This window comes from Muntiacus reevesi, chromosome 18, assembly GCF_963930625.1.
Source record: "Muntiacus reevesi chromosome 18, mMunRee1.1, whole genome shotgun sequence".
NCBI classification, from domain to species: Eukaryota; Metazoa; Chordata; class Mammalia; order Artiodactyla; family Cervidae; genus Muntiacus; species Muntiacus reevesi.
Genome location: NC_089266.1, coordinates 43,053,649 through 43,067,628, shown reverse-complemented (window position 1 = coordinate 43,067,628; position 13,980 = coordinate 43,053,649). Strand labels below are relative to the sequence as shown.

General features: G+C 34.4%; 1 protein-coding gene across 9 annotated transcripts in view; it reads right to left on the bottom strand.

Annotated features, from left to right (window-relative positions):
- Positions 1–13,980, bottom strand: part of NF1 (neurofibromin 1) — a 240,955-nt gene that overhangs the window by 170,227 nt on the left and 56,748 nt on the right. For 8 of the 9 annotated variants that reach the window (XR_010659685.1, XM_065910020.1, XM_065910026.1 and 5 more), the window contains exons 3-5: positions 12,664–12,747; positions 8,031–8,221; positions 3,821–3,927 (exon numbers count right to left, since the gene is read on the bottom strand). Coding sequence is in view for 8 of the 9 variants with exons in the window: in XM_065910020.1 (XP_065766092.1) it covers positions 3,821–3,927; positions 8,031–8,221; positions 12,664–12,747 (382 nt within the window). In the remaining variant the exon portion in view is untranslated. The remainder of the gene's footprint in view (positions 1–3,820; positions 3,928–8,030; positions 8,222–12,663; positions 12,748–13,980) is intronic. The other variant, XM_065910025.1, reaches the window with a different exon arrangement.

The window sequence follows — 13,980 nt, the reverse complement described above, 5'->3', positions numbered from 1 at the left end:
ATTTTTACACTGAAGAATTCCAAAAGTGGTAGGTTTTTGGAACTTATTGACCTGTATTGAAAAGGAACTGTTGACAAAGATTCACCAGAAATAATCTGAACAAGCAAGAAAATATAGTTAATACTACTGAAACCTACTAAAAAAGTTTCAGGATATACAGCTTCTCTGACATAATAATACCTCTAAGTGCTGTCATGGATACAAAACTGACTGATTGTTACTTTTCTAAACACTCAGTAGTATAGTTAACAATATTCAATCACTGCTATTCTTTCCTGAATATATAAAAATTAAAATACCAATTAAAAAACTAATATATTAATCTCTTTAAATGTTTCTTGCAGATACAATTTCCATATTTTCAGTCAATAGTGGTGTGGTTTAAGAGATACTTCATTCACAAGTCAAACAACAATCTACCCAAAGGGAACTGATAGTCTATAGGCTCATAGTGCAAATGAAGAGTTCGGGAATGCAGCAACTGACATTTCTAAAATACAAAACAGGAGATACATGCAATAAGCTCTGAGGAGATACATGCAATAAGCTCTACTAAGCAGCTGGCCACAGAACGAGAACATTGGATCTTGTCACTGGTGATTTCAATGGGATGCCAGGTGCTTCCAAACACAACTCAAACTCTCATCTTAGGCTTTGTATTTTGCTTTTCCAGTTTCACTAATGACACACATGTGATTCAAGTCCCCGAAGTATTCATTATAGTCAAGGGCATATATACCAACATAGCTCAGTTGGTAAAGAATCCACCTGCAATGCAGAAGACCCCGGTTCGATTCCTGGGTCAGGAAGATCTGCTGGAGAAGGGATAGGCTACCCACTCCAGTATTCTTGGGCTTCCCTGTGGCTCAGCTAGTAAAAGAATCTGCCTGCAATGCGGGAGACCTGGGTTCAATCCCTGGGTTGGGAAGATCCCCTGGAGAAGGGAATAGCTACCTATTCCAGTATTCTGGTCTGGAGAATTTCATGAACTGTATAGTCCATGGGGTCACAAAGAGTCAGACACGACCAAGCAACTTTCACTCACTCACTCACTCACTCAATTAATCACCAAAAGCTATGCAATGTATTCTACTCAAAGATTATATATTCTTCATCCTAAATACCATATCAAATTGGTCCCCACCTATCTCATTCCAATCAGACCTCCACTATCCTTATTTCAACGTCACATTACTACAACTACACATTACTACAACCAAGTCCAGAAGTTCATGCAACTTTCTATCAAATCATCCTGCAAATTTCAAGCAAAGTGGTATATCTAAAATAAAACACTGATCAAGGTAATTCCCACCCAAAAACCTTTGCATCACTTCCCACAGCCACTAAAACAAAGCCTCATTACCCATAAGCAAAATAATACAGAAGTTAAGTAGTTTGGCTCTAGAGATGCAGATGTGAACTGAATCTTTATCCTGCCACTCAACAGATGTATGATCTTGGAAATGTTACTTAGGCCTCAGTTTCCTCATCAATATAAAGGATGATAATAGTAACATCTGTTTCACAGGGTTCTTGTGATTACTGATGAGAAAAAGCCATGTAAACTGCACAGGGTGATGTACAGCACATACTGAAAATGCAACAAATGTTACTATGTTTTTATTAATATGATATGATGTACTGTTGTACATCTGTATCTTGCTTTTAACATTTCCTGCCTCTAAACACAAACACACTTCTTCTCTCACATTATATTCACTCTATTTAGCTTTGCCACACTGCTTTGCAAATAATCTGGTAATATATTTGTCTCGTAAAACAGGTCATGAGCTCCAAAGGGAGAGACTCAATATTTTATTAATCTTTGCAAGCCCAGCAATCAGCATGGTTTCTTACATACAGTTTCTCAACCAAAGCTGCTGAATTGAATTTAAAACACATTATAACTTTTACTATTCACATTACAGGAAGTTTCCATTCCTTTCACTATGACTGTGTAGAACCATCTTTTGCTGGTCTGGTTAATATTGCCTTTATATGTCATATTTATCAGCAAAAATTCTATAAATTTATGCTCATAAGGAAGCTGCATTCAATGGGAATAACTTACCGCAATAAAAAGAAAGTAATTTATTCATACACTTAGTTTCTCTCATTGTGCATGGAGAACCATCAATTAATTATTATGTATTAAACATTTCTAAGAACCTGATCTTTTAAACAAACACCTATCCACAAGCACTCTGGACTAGATTTCCCAAATGTCACTGAACAGCTATGAAAAAAAAAAATCACAAAATCTCACATTTTTAAAATTTTATACATAGAGGAAATATATAAATACTATCATTCCTTAACTTTTCAATGTTTAATAATAAATAGTAAAATCCTGAAATTTAAACTGAATTGAGTGGTGGTTTATTATAATCCAAAATAACTACTGTCCACTTGTCTAGCTGTGCTTAGTCATTCAGTTGTATCCAACTCTTTGCAACCCCATGTACTGCAGCCCACCAAGCACCTCTGTCCATGGGGATTCTCAAAGCAAGAACACTGGAGTCGACTGCCATGCCCTCCTCCAGGGGATCTTCCCAACACAGGGATCGAACCCAGGTCTGCTGCATTGCAGGCAGATTCTTTACCGTCTGAGTCACCAGGAACATAATAGCTAAAATGATTCATTTCTCCTTAATTAAAGCTATTGAAAAGTGAAGTAAGCATTGCTTGGTTTTATCATGGTAATGGCCTAAAATCATAAATTCTGAACAATGATAATATAGCTGGAACACAGCCTTATAGTATTCATCTATATAGATACAGTTTTTTTTACATCTTTGGTGAAATAGTTGTTAAGTTTAAAGCAAATGTTAGGAAAACTAAACATGGTATTTTGAAAACTGCACTGTAGAACTGTTAAAGTTTTCAAAGTTAGTGTAACTAAATCTCCTTCCAGGTCAAACATTAAAAAACACTGTTGACAATTCCTTAATCAATATACAAAGTAAAATAAAAATAAGTATGAATCACATAATATAAGGTTTCACACTTAAATTAGCCAGAATCCAATATTACATAAAATTAAAAAACAATTTCTGTGAAATGAATTTAGGCATTTATAGTCAGTATATTCATAATACTCAGTGATATCTGATTTATATTAACACATTCCTGCTTACCACAAAAACCCTCTCAACTCCTTCTGATAGTTAATTTCAGCCAATATAATGATAGAAAGCACTCTTCAAAGCTTTAAAATTACACATTAGGCATATCCCCACGTGTGACTACTATTGATACATTCTACAAGGAAGCAAAACTAGCACTGAAAGAATAAAAGACTTTGAAATACTATAAAGTCAGTCAGTAAGGCAATAGCAGAGTTGAAAACAGAATATCAGAAATGAGATTCCTGACTCACATACTCCTCTCATCATAAGAGCACAATCTTCTGGTTCAATCTGCAATGAAACTTTTATACCCTGCTAAACTATCTGCTTTTAGCACTACTATAGAAAAATACCTTCTATAACACATAACAATCCTTCAGAGGAAATTCTAGAAAAATTAAGTAACAGCATCCTCACATTCTCTCTAATAAAGAGAAAAAGCAAAAACTGTAGTTGAACAAAAACTTCACATTGCCAAGACTTAAGATATTCATTACTGTATTATTTGCAAAGGTTCAAAAATTACTGAACCATAAAGTATTACTATTTATTTCTCAAGGACATTTGCATTATAAAATCCACTTTGATGTTCTAACTCAACATAATTAGTTCAATTAATTAGTACAATCAAAATACTTATTTTTCACCCACAGTGATTAATTTCACATACATCATTCATTTAAACTTACCCTTTAGGAGTCGTTTTAATTTTGCACAATCCACATTAATATACTGTAACAATTCTATATCATGAACATCCACATTGTCTTCTGAACAAACAGTCAATTCCTGTAACCTGAAAAATAAAAAAACAAAAATAATTTATCAACTCAAGTTTTATGATAGTTCAAAATTCTGAATTCAACAAATTGAATTGATTGATGGTAAAAAAGTACAAATACTACATGATTTTATTTAAAATATTAGCTCAAATTGTAACCAATGCAGTGTAATTTAAAATTGACATCATCATTGCATTAAACCTTCAGTTGCTAAAAAATGAAATCAATGCTGTTTCTTCCTTCTCAAATCCTTCTTTCACTCACTTCACCCTGCAGATGTATAGCTAACAGTAAAATTATTCTAAGCACTTACACTAATGTTCTTCTTATCATCAGGGTGAGAAAAGCTTAGCAGTTCACATTGGGAATGAGAAGGTCCTCAAAACTTATTTACATGCTACAAATTCCACAGCTGCTGCAAAGAGCCTAAAAATATGGAATATGACTCCTTAGGAAACACAACTTAACAAATCAGCAACACCAACTTTTGAAAAGCTAACTCTTGTGGTTGTTTGTGAAAAATGGGAGGAAAGTTTAATTCCTTTTACAGTTGTTATTACCATAAGGAAGGGGCATTTGGGGAATTTATAAGGCAGAGATATCAAATAAAAAGGAATGCTGGTCAAAAGAAATGAACTGGAAAACCTATCACTAAAACATCTAAAAGGACTAGATAAACTGAACAACAACAAACAGACATTTTAAATGTACAGAAATAAAGCAGCACAAATGCCATTTACCCGCCCAAGTCCAGAAATGGAAAGGAAACTGAAAACCAGAGATGGTTCTGAAAGGATGATCTGGCCAACAAAAGGGTGAGAGTTCGTTAATTTTTTTCTCTCCTTAACCTAGGTTAATTTTTTCTCTCCACATGAGACTGAATACAAAGCCCTGAACCCTAACAATTCAGGAAGTAGAACCAGGGCCTTGCATAAAACATGGCTAGAAAGAGCTATGCACTTCCTGAAAAAAAGAGAGACACTGAAAGGGAGACAGGGAGAAAAAAGAAGAGGCGGGGGCGGGGTGGGGGGGTAGCAATTTACTAGCACAAGAAGTCTGTCTGCTCTGCCTAAGCTTTGGGTAGAGAAAAAAGTCACCCAGGTCTGTCACCTTACAAGGATTTGAGGCCCACATCTGTACTACCCATACAATCTGGGACTGAGAAATTAACAAAAACATGGGTCCAAAACTGGGCACTTGGCAAACGCAAAACCATCATTAGGATACTCTCAGAGTTCCAGGTCACAAGAGATTCCCAAAGAAAATACACACTGCACTAAAGATAAATCACAGTTTACAAAGCAGAGAGAAACAATTCACTGTGAATGAGAGTTTGAACATACAAACAAATGAGATTATTTAACAGTCTTAAAGAGAATATAAATAACAACATTTTAAATAATTAGACATACAAGAAGAAATTTTAAACTATAAAAAAGAATAATAAACTACTACTAAAAAAAAAAAACAAACCAGCAGACTTGTAAAAGAATCAAATAAAACTTTCAGAGTCACTGAGTCTTCTGCTTCTGGTAATATCTCAAATCAGACATAATTTGGGTCTTTAGGACCCTCCAAACATAAAACAGGCAATTCGGCGGAGAAAGCAGCTAATGGTCTACATAAAAGAGTACTATGAGCCACAGAACATGATATATACTTCAGCAGAATAAAAAAGTTATCTTAAGATCTGTAACTCATATTATTTCCTGAAAGAAAAGCAATGTGAGAAATACCAAAAGCTAATCTTAATCCTAAAAGAGAAACATCCATAGATAGGTAGAATGGTCAAACACAACAAATTCTCATGACACTGATTCATCTATCAATAGTACAAAGGATAAAATCAGTCTTCAGAAAGAACTGTCATTCCAATTCCTTGCATATTTTAAGTCACCTTATGCTATGACACTAGAGTGTCACAAGAAAACTTCTAAGTTAAACCATCGTAATGGTCTTTTTAGGTAAGTGACCCTCTAATAAGAACAGCTCCTATTTCTGGCATAAGCTAGATTAAACAGCAAATGCAGTTGTCTGAAACATAAATTTCAGATTCCATTTCTGAGCAGTCTGCGTCCCCTGAAAGCTAAAGAAACTAGCTTATTCTGGAGACTTATTAACTTCCATTCTAGAAAGAGTGAACTACATTCAGGAAATACACAAAAGTTGCCTATTTTTATATGTGCTAATGCTGCAAAATAAAACGTTTGGAGACCAGAAGATTTTTAGTTTTCAGAGGTGGGACATTTGCTGTGTTTTATTAAAGCAATTTATGCTTGGATAGACTAAAAACATTTTACTCTTTTGATCATTTTCTACCTTCAGTGTAAGATGATTTCAAAAAGTAAGATTGGTCTAGTATCACCTAAACAAAGAAGGGGTTTTGTTTTTTATCATTTTAATGCCTCCTATTACCTAGGTGTTTGTTACCTTGCTCTTCAACCAGTATTACTCAGAATATGAAATGTTAACACTTAACATTCATAAACTTAAGAGTTCATAAAGACATTGTTCCATTACATAAACACGACTCTATATTATCAGTCATATTGTACATTAAATAAAATTTTAATTTTCTCTGCACCAGAATTCTAATGAAACGTTGAAGAATATTGTTGCCTAGAATCACGATTACAGAAATGCCATCTTTTAATAAAAAGACTGCAGGATTTTGAAGTTAGCTGATTCCCCCTAAAAACCATAGCACAAATTCTCAAACTACGATGTATATTTCTCACTGACACCTATTGCAAAACAACACGAGAATGAACTAAGCTGACTCATGGAAATCCAGTGCTCGCTCACACAACACAAATTAAGGCTGTAGGTGTCATTAAGCAAGGAAGATTGCTTTTCTCTATTATGTATTAGTCTCTGATTCATTGAAGCACTAAATGATTTATGTTATGCTTCCTACTTGGTCATAATTAAGGACCCGTTTGACTCAACTTGCATAAGAAAGGCAAATCATCTGCATGAAATTAAGTTCCAGACAGACTTGCTACCATCAGTTACAATTCTATACTCACTTCTCCATTTGTAGCATATCACAACAAATGATCATAATGACTTCTAACTTTCAATAAAAGTTTCAATTATATTTATCATACAATTTTCAAGTACAGCAGTGTATATTATAAAAAAAAGATTTCATCAAAATAGGCTAAAATAGAAGTATAGGAAAGCAGCCTAGTACAATGGAACACACAGACTCTGAAGGCAGTTTGACTTAGAAATTTGGGGACCTCTGTTATTTGGCACACTGCCTTGATTACTTCTTCAGTATTAGTTTGCTTACCTGTAAAATGGGGTATTTACCACCTACATTTCAGGGATACTGTAAGGATAAAATAGCATGGCACATGCTGTATATGTTCAACAAATGGGAGCTTTTACAGTTCACTCACTTAAAACAGTTCACTTTCTAGAAAATTCTACCTTGCAATTACTTTCTTCTGCTTCCCACACTGCTGATTTGGGTTTTTTTTGGTTTTTGTTTTTGTAACTTAGGATCTTGTGATAAGGATCAGAGCTTTAATATCATTAGAATTCTGACTACTCATCTATTATTCTGATTAGACTAATTTAAATAAAAGGAATAACATGCTTAAAAAGTCAAACTAAAAGTTTATACCTAGCATTAAAAAACAAAAACTTGATCATAGGTGATATTTTCTTTCCTAAAGTTTATACTTTCAAGCTTATAACAGTACTCACATTTAATTGAGTGATTAATTTGGGCTTCCCTGGTGGCTCAGATGTTAAAGAATTTACCCACAATGTGGGAGACCTGGCTTTGATCCCTAGGTCAGGAATATCTCCTGGAGAAGGGAATGGTTACCCACTCCAGTATTCTTGCCTGAAGAATTCCATGGACAGAGGCAACAGTCCATGGGGTAGCAAAGAGTCGACATGACTGAGCAACTAACGTTTTCATTTTCACATTTAATTGTACCCACCAAGATCACAATATTACATGATAAAAATTTCAAAAGAAATCAATGCATAAAATTTCAACAAAAGTCCACATTAAACTTATTCCTGTCAACCTTTTTTTTTTTTATGATGATAAAATTTATATCACTTACAACATTCCTGTGAAAATTTACACACTAACCTGGTAGAAATTCGACTAAAGACTGCATTGAAGTTGTTGCAGCTAAGAGAAAATAACACCCCAGAGGCAGAATTCCGAAGTTCAGCTGCATGTTGGTTTCCTTCACGACAAGTATGAAGAAAATGGCAGATTTCTGGCAGCAACTGTTTAACCAGCATCGTTTCATCTAATCTCATTGTGTCCTTTGGTTGCTAAAATAAAAACAATCACAAAGTTCTAAAACTTTCTTAAACTTCCATGTAAATATTTTCTATAACGAAAAATTTCAAACATATGTAAGAATAGAAATAGAATAATGAACACCCATATACTCATCACCTAGATTCCACAATTGTTAATATTTCATCATGTTTGCTCTATTTATCTACAGTTGGTTTAATAAAAAAAGATGGCTCCATATTTCACCTCTTAATCACAATAAAAGTCGAGGTAGCCCATCAATCCCCTCAGGACCTGCATTTCTGCTTGTTCACATATTTGTTCCCCTTAGTTAGTTCTCTCACTCCTGGGAATCCTAGTTTACTATGAGTCCTAAATAAACTTTATTCATATACACTGGTGAGCACATTTAGTCATCTGTCTCAACACCCAAATTAATTCCAGGATGGATAATCACATCTACCTTTGGGCAGACTGACCAAAACAGACAGATAATACTTACTACAAATAATTTTGTTTTGGTTTAACCATTTCAAAGTAAATTACAAACACCATAACTTCACTACTACCTTAAGTGAAAGTGAAGTCACTCAGTCATGTCCAACTCTTTGCGACCCCATGGACTGACCATAGCCTACCAGGCTCCTCCATCCATGGGATTCTCCAGGCAAGAATACTGGAGTGGGTTGCCATTTCCTTCTCCAGGGGATCTTCCCGACCCAGGGATCGAACCCAGGTCTCCTGCATTGCAGGCAGACATTTCACCATCTGAGCCACCAAGGAAGTCCCACTAGTATCACTTAAATACAAGAAAATTCTCCAACTTCAGTGCAATCATCACACTAAGAAAAGTAAAAAATTCCCTCATAGCAGCTAATAGCCAATTCATATCCAAATTTCCCCACCGCCCCCCTGAATGTCTTTCATAGCTGTTTGAGCTTTACTCAACCAGGATCCAAAAAAGGTTTGACTGCCATATGACTGCTACATTCCTTTAGTCTCTTTATCCTAAAAGTATTTCCCCTCACACTCTGTGTACATCATTTTTACTTTCCATAACATTGACTTTTTTCTTTTAAGAAAACAGATCAGTTGCCTCATAAAATGTTCTGTATTACTGCTCTGATTATGTCTTAGTGATGTAACTTGCTCTTCTAGTTGCCAAATTTCCTGTTAAGCTCGAATCTAAACCTAATGGTCTTATTAGACTCAGGTTAAACACTAAGCGAAATTCATTCCAGTTCGTATTACATCACATCAGGAGTACATATGCCAGGTGGTCCCTCTGTTAATGGTATCTTTGGTGCTAACACTAAGATCTCTACTTTATAAAGTAAAGCTACTCTACAATTAACAAAACAACCAATGAATAAGCTACCCTATAAATATACTATTCCACACCAATATTTTACCTAATGGCTTAGTATCCTTATATGAATGACAATTTTGATAATGCCAAGCAAGAATGACAAAGAACAAATTTTTGTAACTGTGCTATGTTCAAATCTGTAATTGCATTCCAAAAGCTTTCAGATGCAAATACACTGAAATATATGAAAAGTAAATAGATATTTGCAAATTTTGAGTTACAATGCTCTTTCTTATTTATGCGTTAACCAAACCAACCAGATGTTGAAACTAAGTCCAATTAATAAACAAATAAAAGGTACATGAAGTGGAATTTGCTCACTCTTTGCGACCCCACGGACTACAGTCCATGGAATTCTCCACGTCAGAACACTGGAGTGGGTAGCCTTTCCCTTCTCCAGGGGATCTTCACAACCCAGGAATCGAACCCAGGTCTCCCACATTGCAAGCGGCTTCTTGACCAGCTGAGCCACAAGGGAAGTCCACAGAAACTTGAGTGGGTAGCTTACCCCTTCTCCAGCAGATCTTCCCAACCCAGGAATCAAACCAGGGTCTCCTGCTTTGCAGGTGGATTCTTTACCTACTGAGCTATCAGGGAAGCCCTAGAAGTGTTCAAGTTTTGAATAATGGTCATATGCATGTGTGTGTGTGAGTGTGCTGTTACCTCAGGCAGACTCTTTATGACCCTATGGACTGTAGCCTGGCAGGCTCTTCTGTCCGTGGGATTCTCCAGGAAAGAATACTGGAATGGGTTGCCATGTCCTCTTCCATGGGATCTTCCCAGCCCAGGGACTGAACCCACGTCTCTTACGTCTCCTGCATTGGCAGGCGAGTTCTTTACCACTAGAGCCACTTGGGAAATCCAATGCTCATATATACAGGAACAACAATACTTAAGATTCTTCAAAGTCTACAAAATTTTATTTATGAAGTTTTGGTTTTAATCATAATATTGTTAAGTATCTGTTCACTTTCATTTAGCTATTTCAACTACTAATATGATAAACATGTACTTATAGAGCTCAGTTTTTCTTAAGCCTCAACTTACTGTGATCTAAAAAGGAAAATAAATAACCAGCAAGTACCTACTTTTAAAAAAAAATTTAAGAATAAAAAATAAAAATAAAAAGGAAAATCAAGAGAGTCAATGAAGGCAATCCAGAAAAATACAACTGTTCAATAACATGAACAATACTATTTTTAATTATAAATTTAATGAAAAAATTATACATTTTCAATAGTAGAGCAAAGCAAGATAATGTCTATTTTATGGATTATGTAAGTTATACCATGTCCACTTAGTAGAGCTTCATTTTGGTTATCTCCAAAGAGTGTCAAATTAAACTGAGGCCAATGATATCAGTGATCAATCTCCAAAACACATTTACTAGCACCTCTTGATTATAAATGTTAATGGAGAAAAGATGTAGAACTGAAGAGGCAATAAACCAGCCTACTCCCATTCAAACATGGGTGTCAGAGATGTATTGGTAACTAAAAAGTAGTAAAATCACTACAAAAAATTGATTCAAGAGAAGTTGAAAAAAAAAATAATCATGTATCTTCAAAATTTCATCATCCTATTAAGCATTTAACAGGTTTTTTGCTCTTCCACCACATTTTACAAATGAATGACAGCTCATCACAAATCAACAGACAACAGAAAGCTAAAACAAAATTAGCTCACCCTCAATTTAAGTAGAAAATTTGTAAGCATTGTCTCACAATTTAGGAATATGGATAAGGGTCAATAAAAGAATATACAACATCATGCTTAGGTTTTGTGGCCTATCGTCCAAAATAGTTCTCTCCCCGAAGGATCTATCGTTGTGTGAAGTGTATGTATTGTCCAACTCCCTGTCCTACACATTCCTTAAACACTTGTGACTGTTTTCTCTCTTCTCAATGGATCAGTGCTCATATGTCAATGTCCTTTCTCGTCTAGGTTTACTACAGAGAACAACTTCAACATGTGAAAGAGAGAAGCAATTTAGAATAAAAGCAAAAGATAGGTCAAAGGAAGGGAGATTATAATCTTCTAAGAAATAAGTTAACCCCAATACATATTGAAGAGAAAGATCTTTAAAATGGAGGTAATAAAGTATTAATATAAAATTTAATATGAATAAATATAAAATAATTTAAAAAATAAATATAAAATTTATGTATTTATATAAACTCCTACTATTTTCCATGAAGAGTTTAAGCTGTTGAAATATAGAAACACTATGCTTTATACAACCAATTTTCTTGAGAAAATTCTAATTAAGTCATGGTTGAAAACTCTGAAATAACTATTTAGAGGAAACGTGAGAAACAACTGTTTTGTATTTAACTATTCCTCCACATGGGCTTCCCTGGTAGCTCAGATGGTAAAGAATTTGCCTACAATGCAGAATACCAGGGTTCAATCCCTGGACTGGGAAGATCTCTTGGAGAAGGGAATGGCAACCCATTCCAGTATTCTTGCAAGGAGAATTCCATGGACAGAGAAGCCTGGTGGACTACAATCTCTGTGGTCACAAAGTCAGACACGACTGAGTGACTCACACACACACACATACACACTCCTTCACGTATCTATTTTACATGTTCATATTTACATAAAAAGTGTTTTTAAGGTAGGATCTATCAGCAATATAACAGCTTAAATTTAAGTTCTCTTTTAACATAAATTTGAAAAGTAAAATATTAAAATCAGATTCATACAGGGGGAAATAAGATTCTCATGGTCTTTAACATCACACTCTTTGACAGCCAAGCAATGCCACAGGCCTAACCACTGGAGAAATTAATTAAATGAAATAGTGACTTTTCTATAAAATCTTTTCTAAAAAACCTGACAGATATGACTCCAACTTAACTTTATACTTTATAAATATAAATTTTATTACTTATAAGCAGTCTTAATGTTTATTTAATTTACAAAAGATGAGAATATAATTTTACTTTATGCTACCCTGTCAGCTCTGCTAACAAAATTCCTTTTCCTGTGTTTTAGTCCATGACTCTTCTCCTTGTCCACACCTATGCTTCCTTCAGTACATCAGATCACTCTCAAAACTGAATTCATAAAACATGCCTATTCAAGAATAGATTCACCTACCCCAGCAAGACATTTTTCCAGTGTATCCAATATAATCAACTGAGAGAGATACAAATTTTTTTCAGCAGCTTCTCCAAATATCCTCTAAAAGAAAAGATATTCAGAACACAAAAGTTGGTTATTACTCCCCACTATGAATCAGCACACATCTGAAAAATGAGGGACTAAGGATCAAGAAAATCAACAGTCTGCTATTTTATCTCCCAGATTATACTATTTTTAAATCTATTATTTCTGATTTTATCCTAATGCTCACACAAAATTAATTCTCAGGCAAACAAAAATGCTGGAATTTACTACAATCTGCCATTAGTCTGCCACAGTAAAAGATACTCTGGTTTATACTTTTAAAATATGTAGTAAATGTACTTTGAAATGAACACCACTAAAGAGATGGTAACATTAGGAAAATCCCATGTTCCGCTAGTTTTTAAGTATAATTTAGGTTTGAACAATATTTTTTAAATATATAGGATTTAGATATATAGATCTTTACTAGAATGTTAAACATTTAACCAAACTTTGATGCCACAAAATAATCAAAAAATCAAAGCCTAAACTCTAATAGCAACAAAATGCTGTAATATCAACTACAATAAGTCTTAAGCATTCACTATACTATTTACCAACAAGAGAGTATGGCTTCCACAATTTAATTTACTCAATAAGCACGAAATGAATGCCAATATCGCAGTATTGTTTTCATTTTTAAAAGAAGGGTCCAAATACTAAAACATTTTCAGTCTAACTGGAAACATGTCCACTTATTTATATAAGCAAAATCCTATCACTATGACCCACACACTGTGTAACAGAACAGCTCCATAAAATCTTAAATGTATTTCTGTAAAGCACTATATATGTTTATAAAAGGTTCTGCATTTTTCAGAAAATTTTAATTTTTTTCCATAAAGAGAAAATATCTTTGTAAAGCAAATGACTGACCACACCTCCAGTTTACCAATTTTGTAAGTCTGGGATATCTTCCAATCAACTTTTTAGAAAGAAAACACACCAAAGATGATATGACTATGAAAATGGTACTTACTGATTTTCACAATCTACAACCAGGAATCAGTTTCATTGCTCAATACAAACAATAAAAATTGTGGTTTTAAATGCGCAAAACAAGCTGAGCAGTTTAGGAGTTAATCAAGAGAGTATGAAGGCGATGTTAGATAGGAATTAACACAGAGGAAAGAATCACCTGACAGAGACAGGAACAAAAATGTATGCTCAAATGTACACAGAGAAAACAGCAGGAGTATGCTGAAGTCTAGAGAGTGTAAACAAATTTTATAAAATAAGGAATAAAAG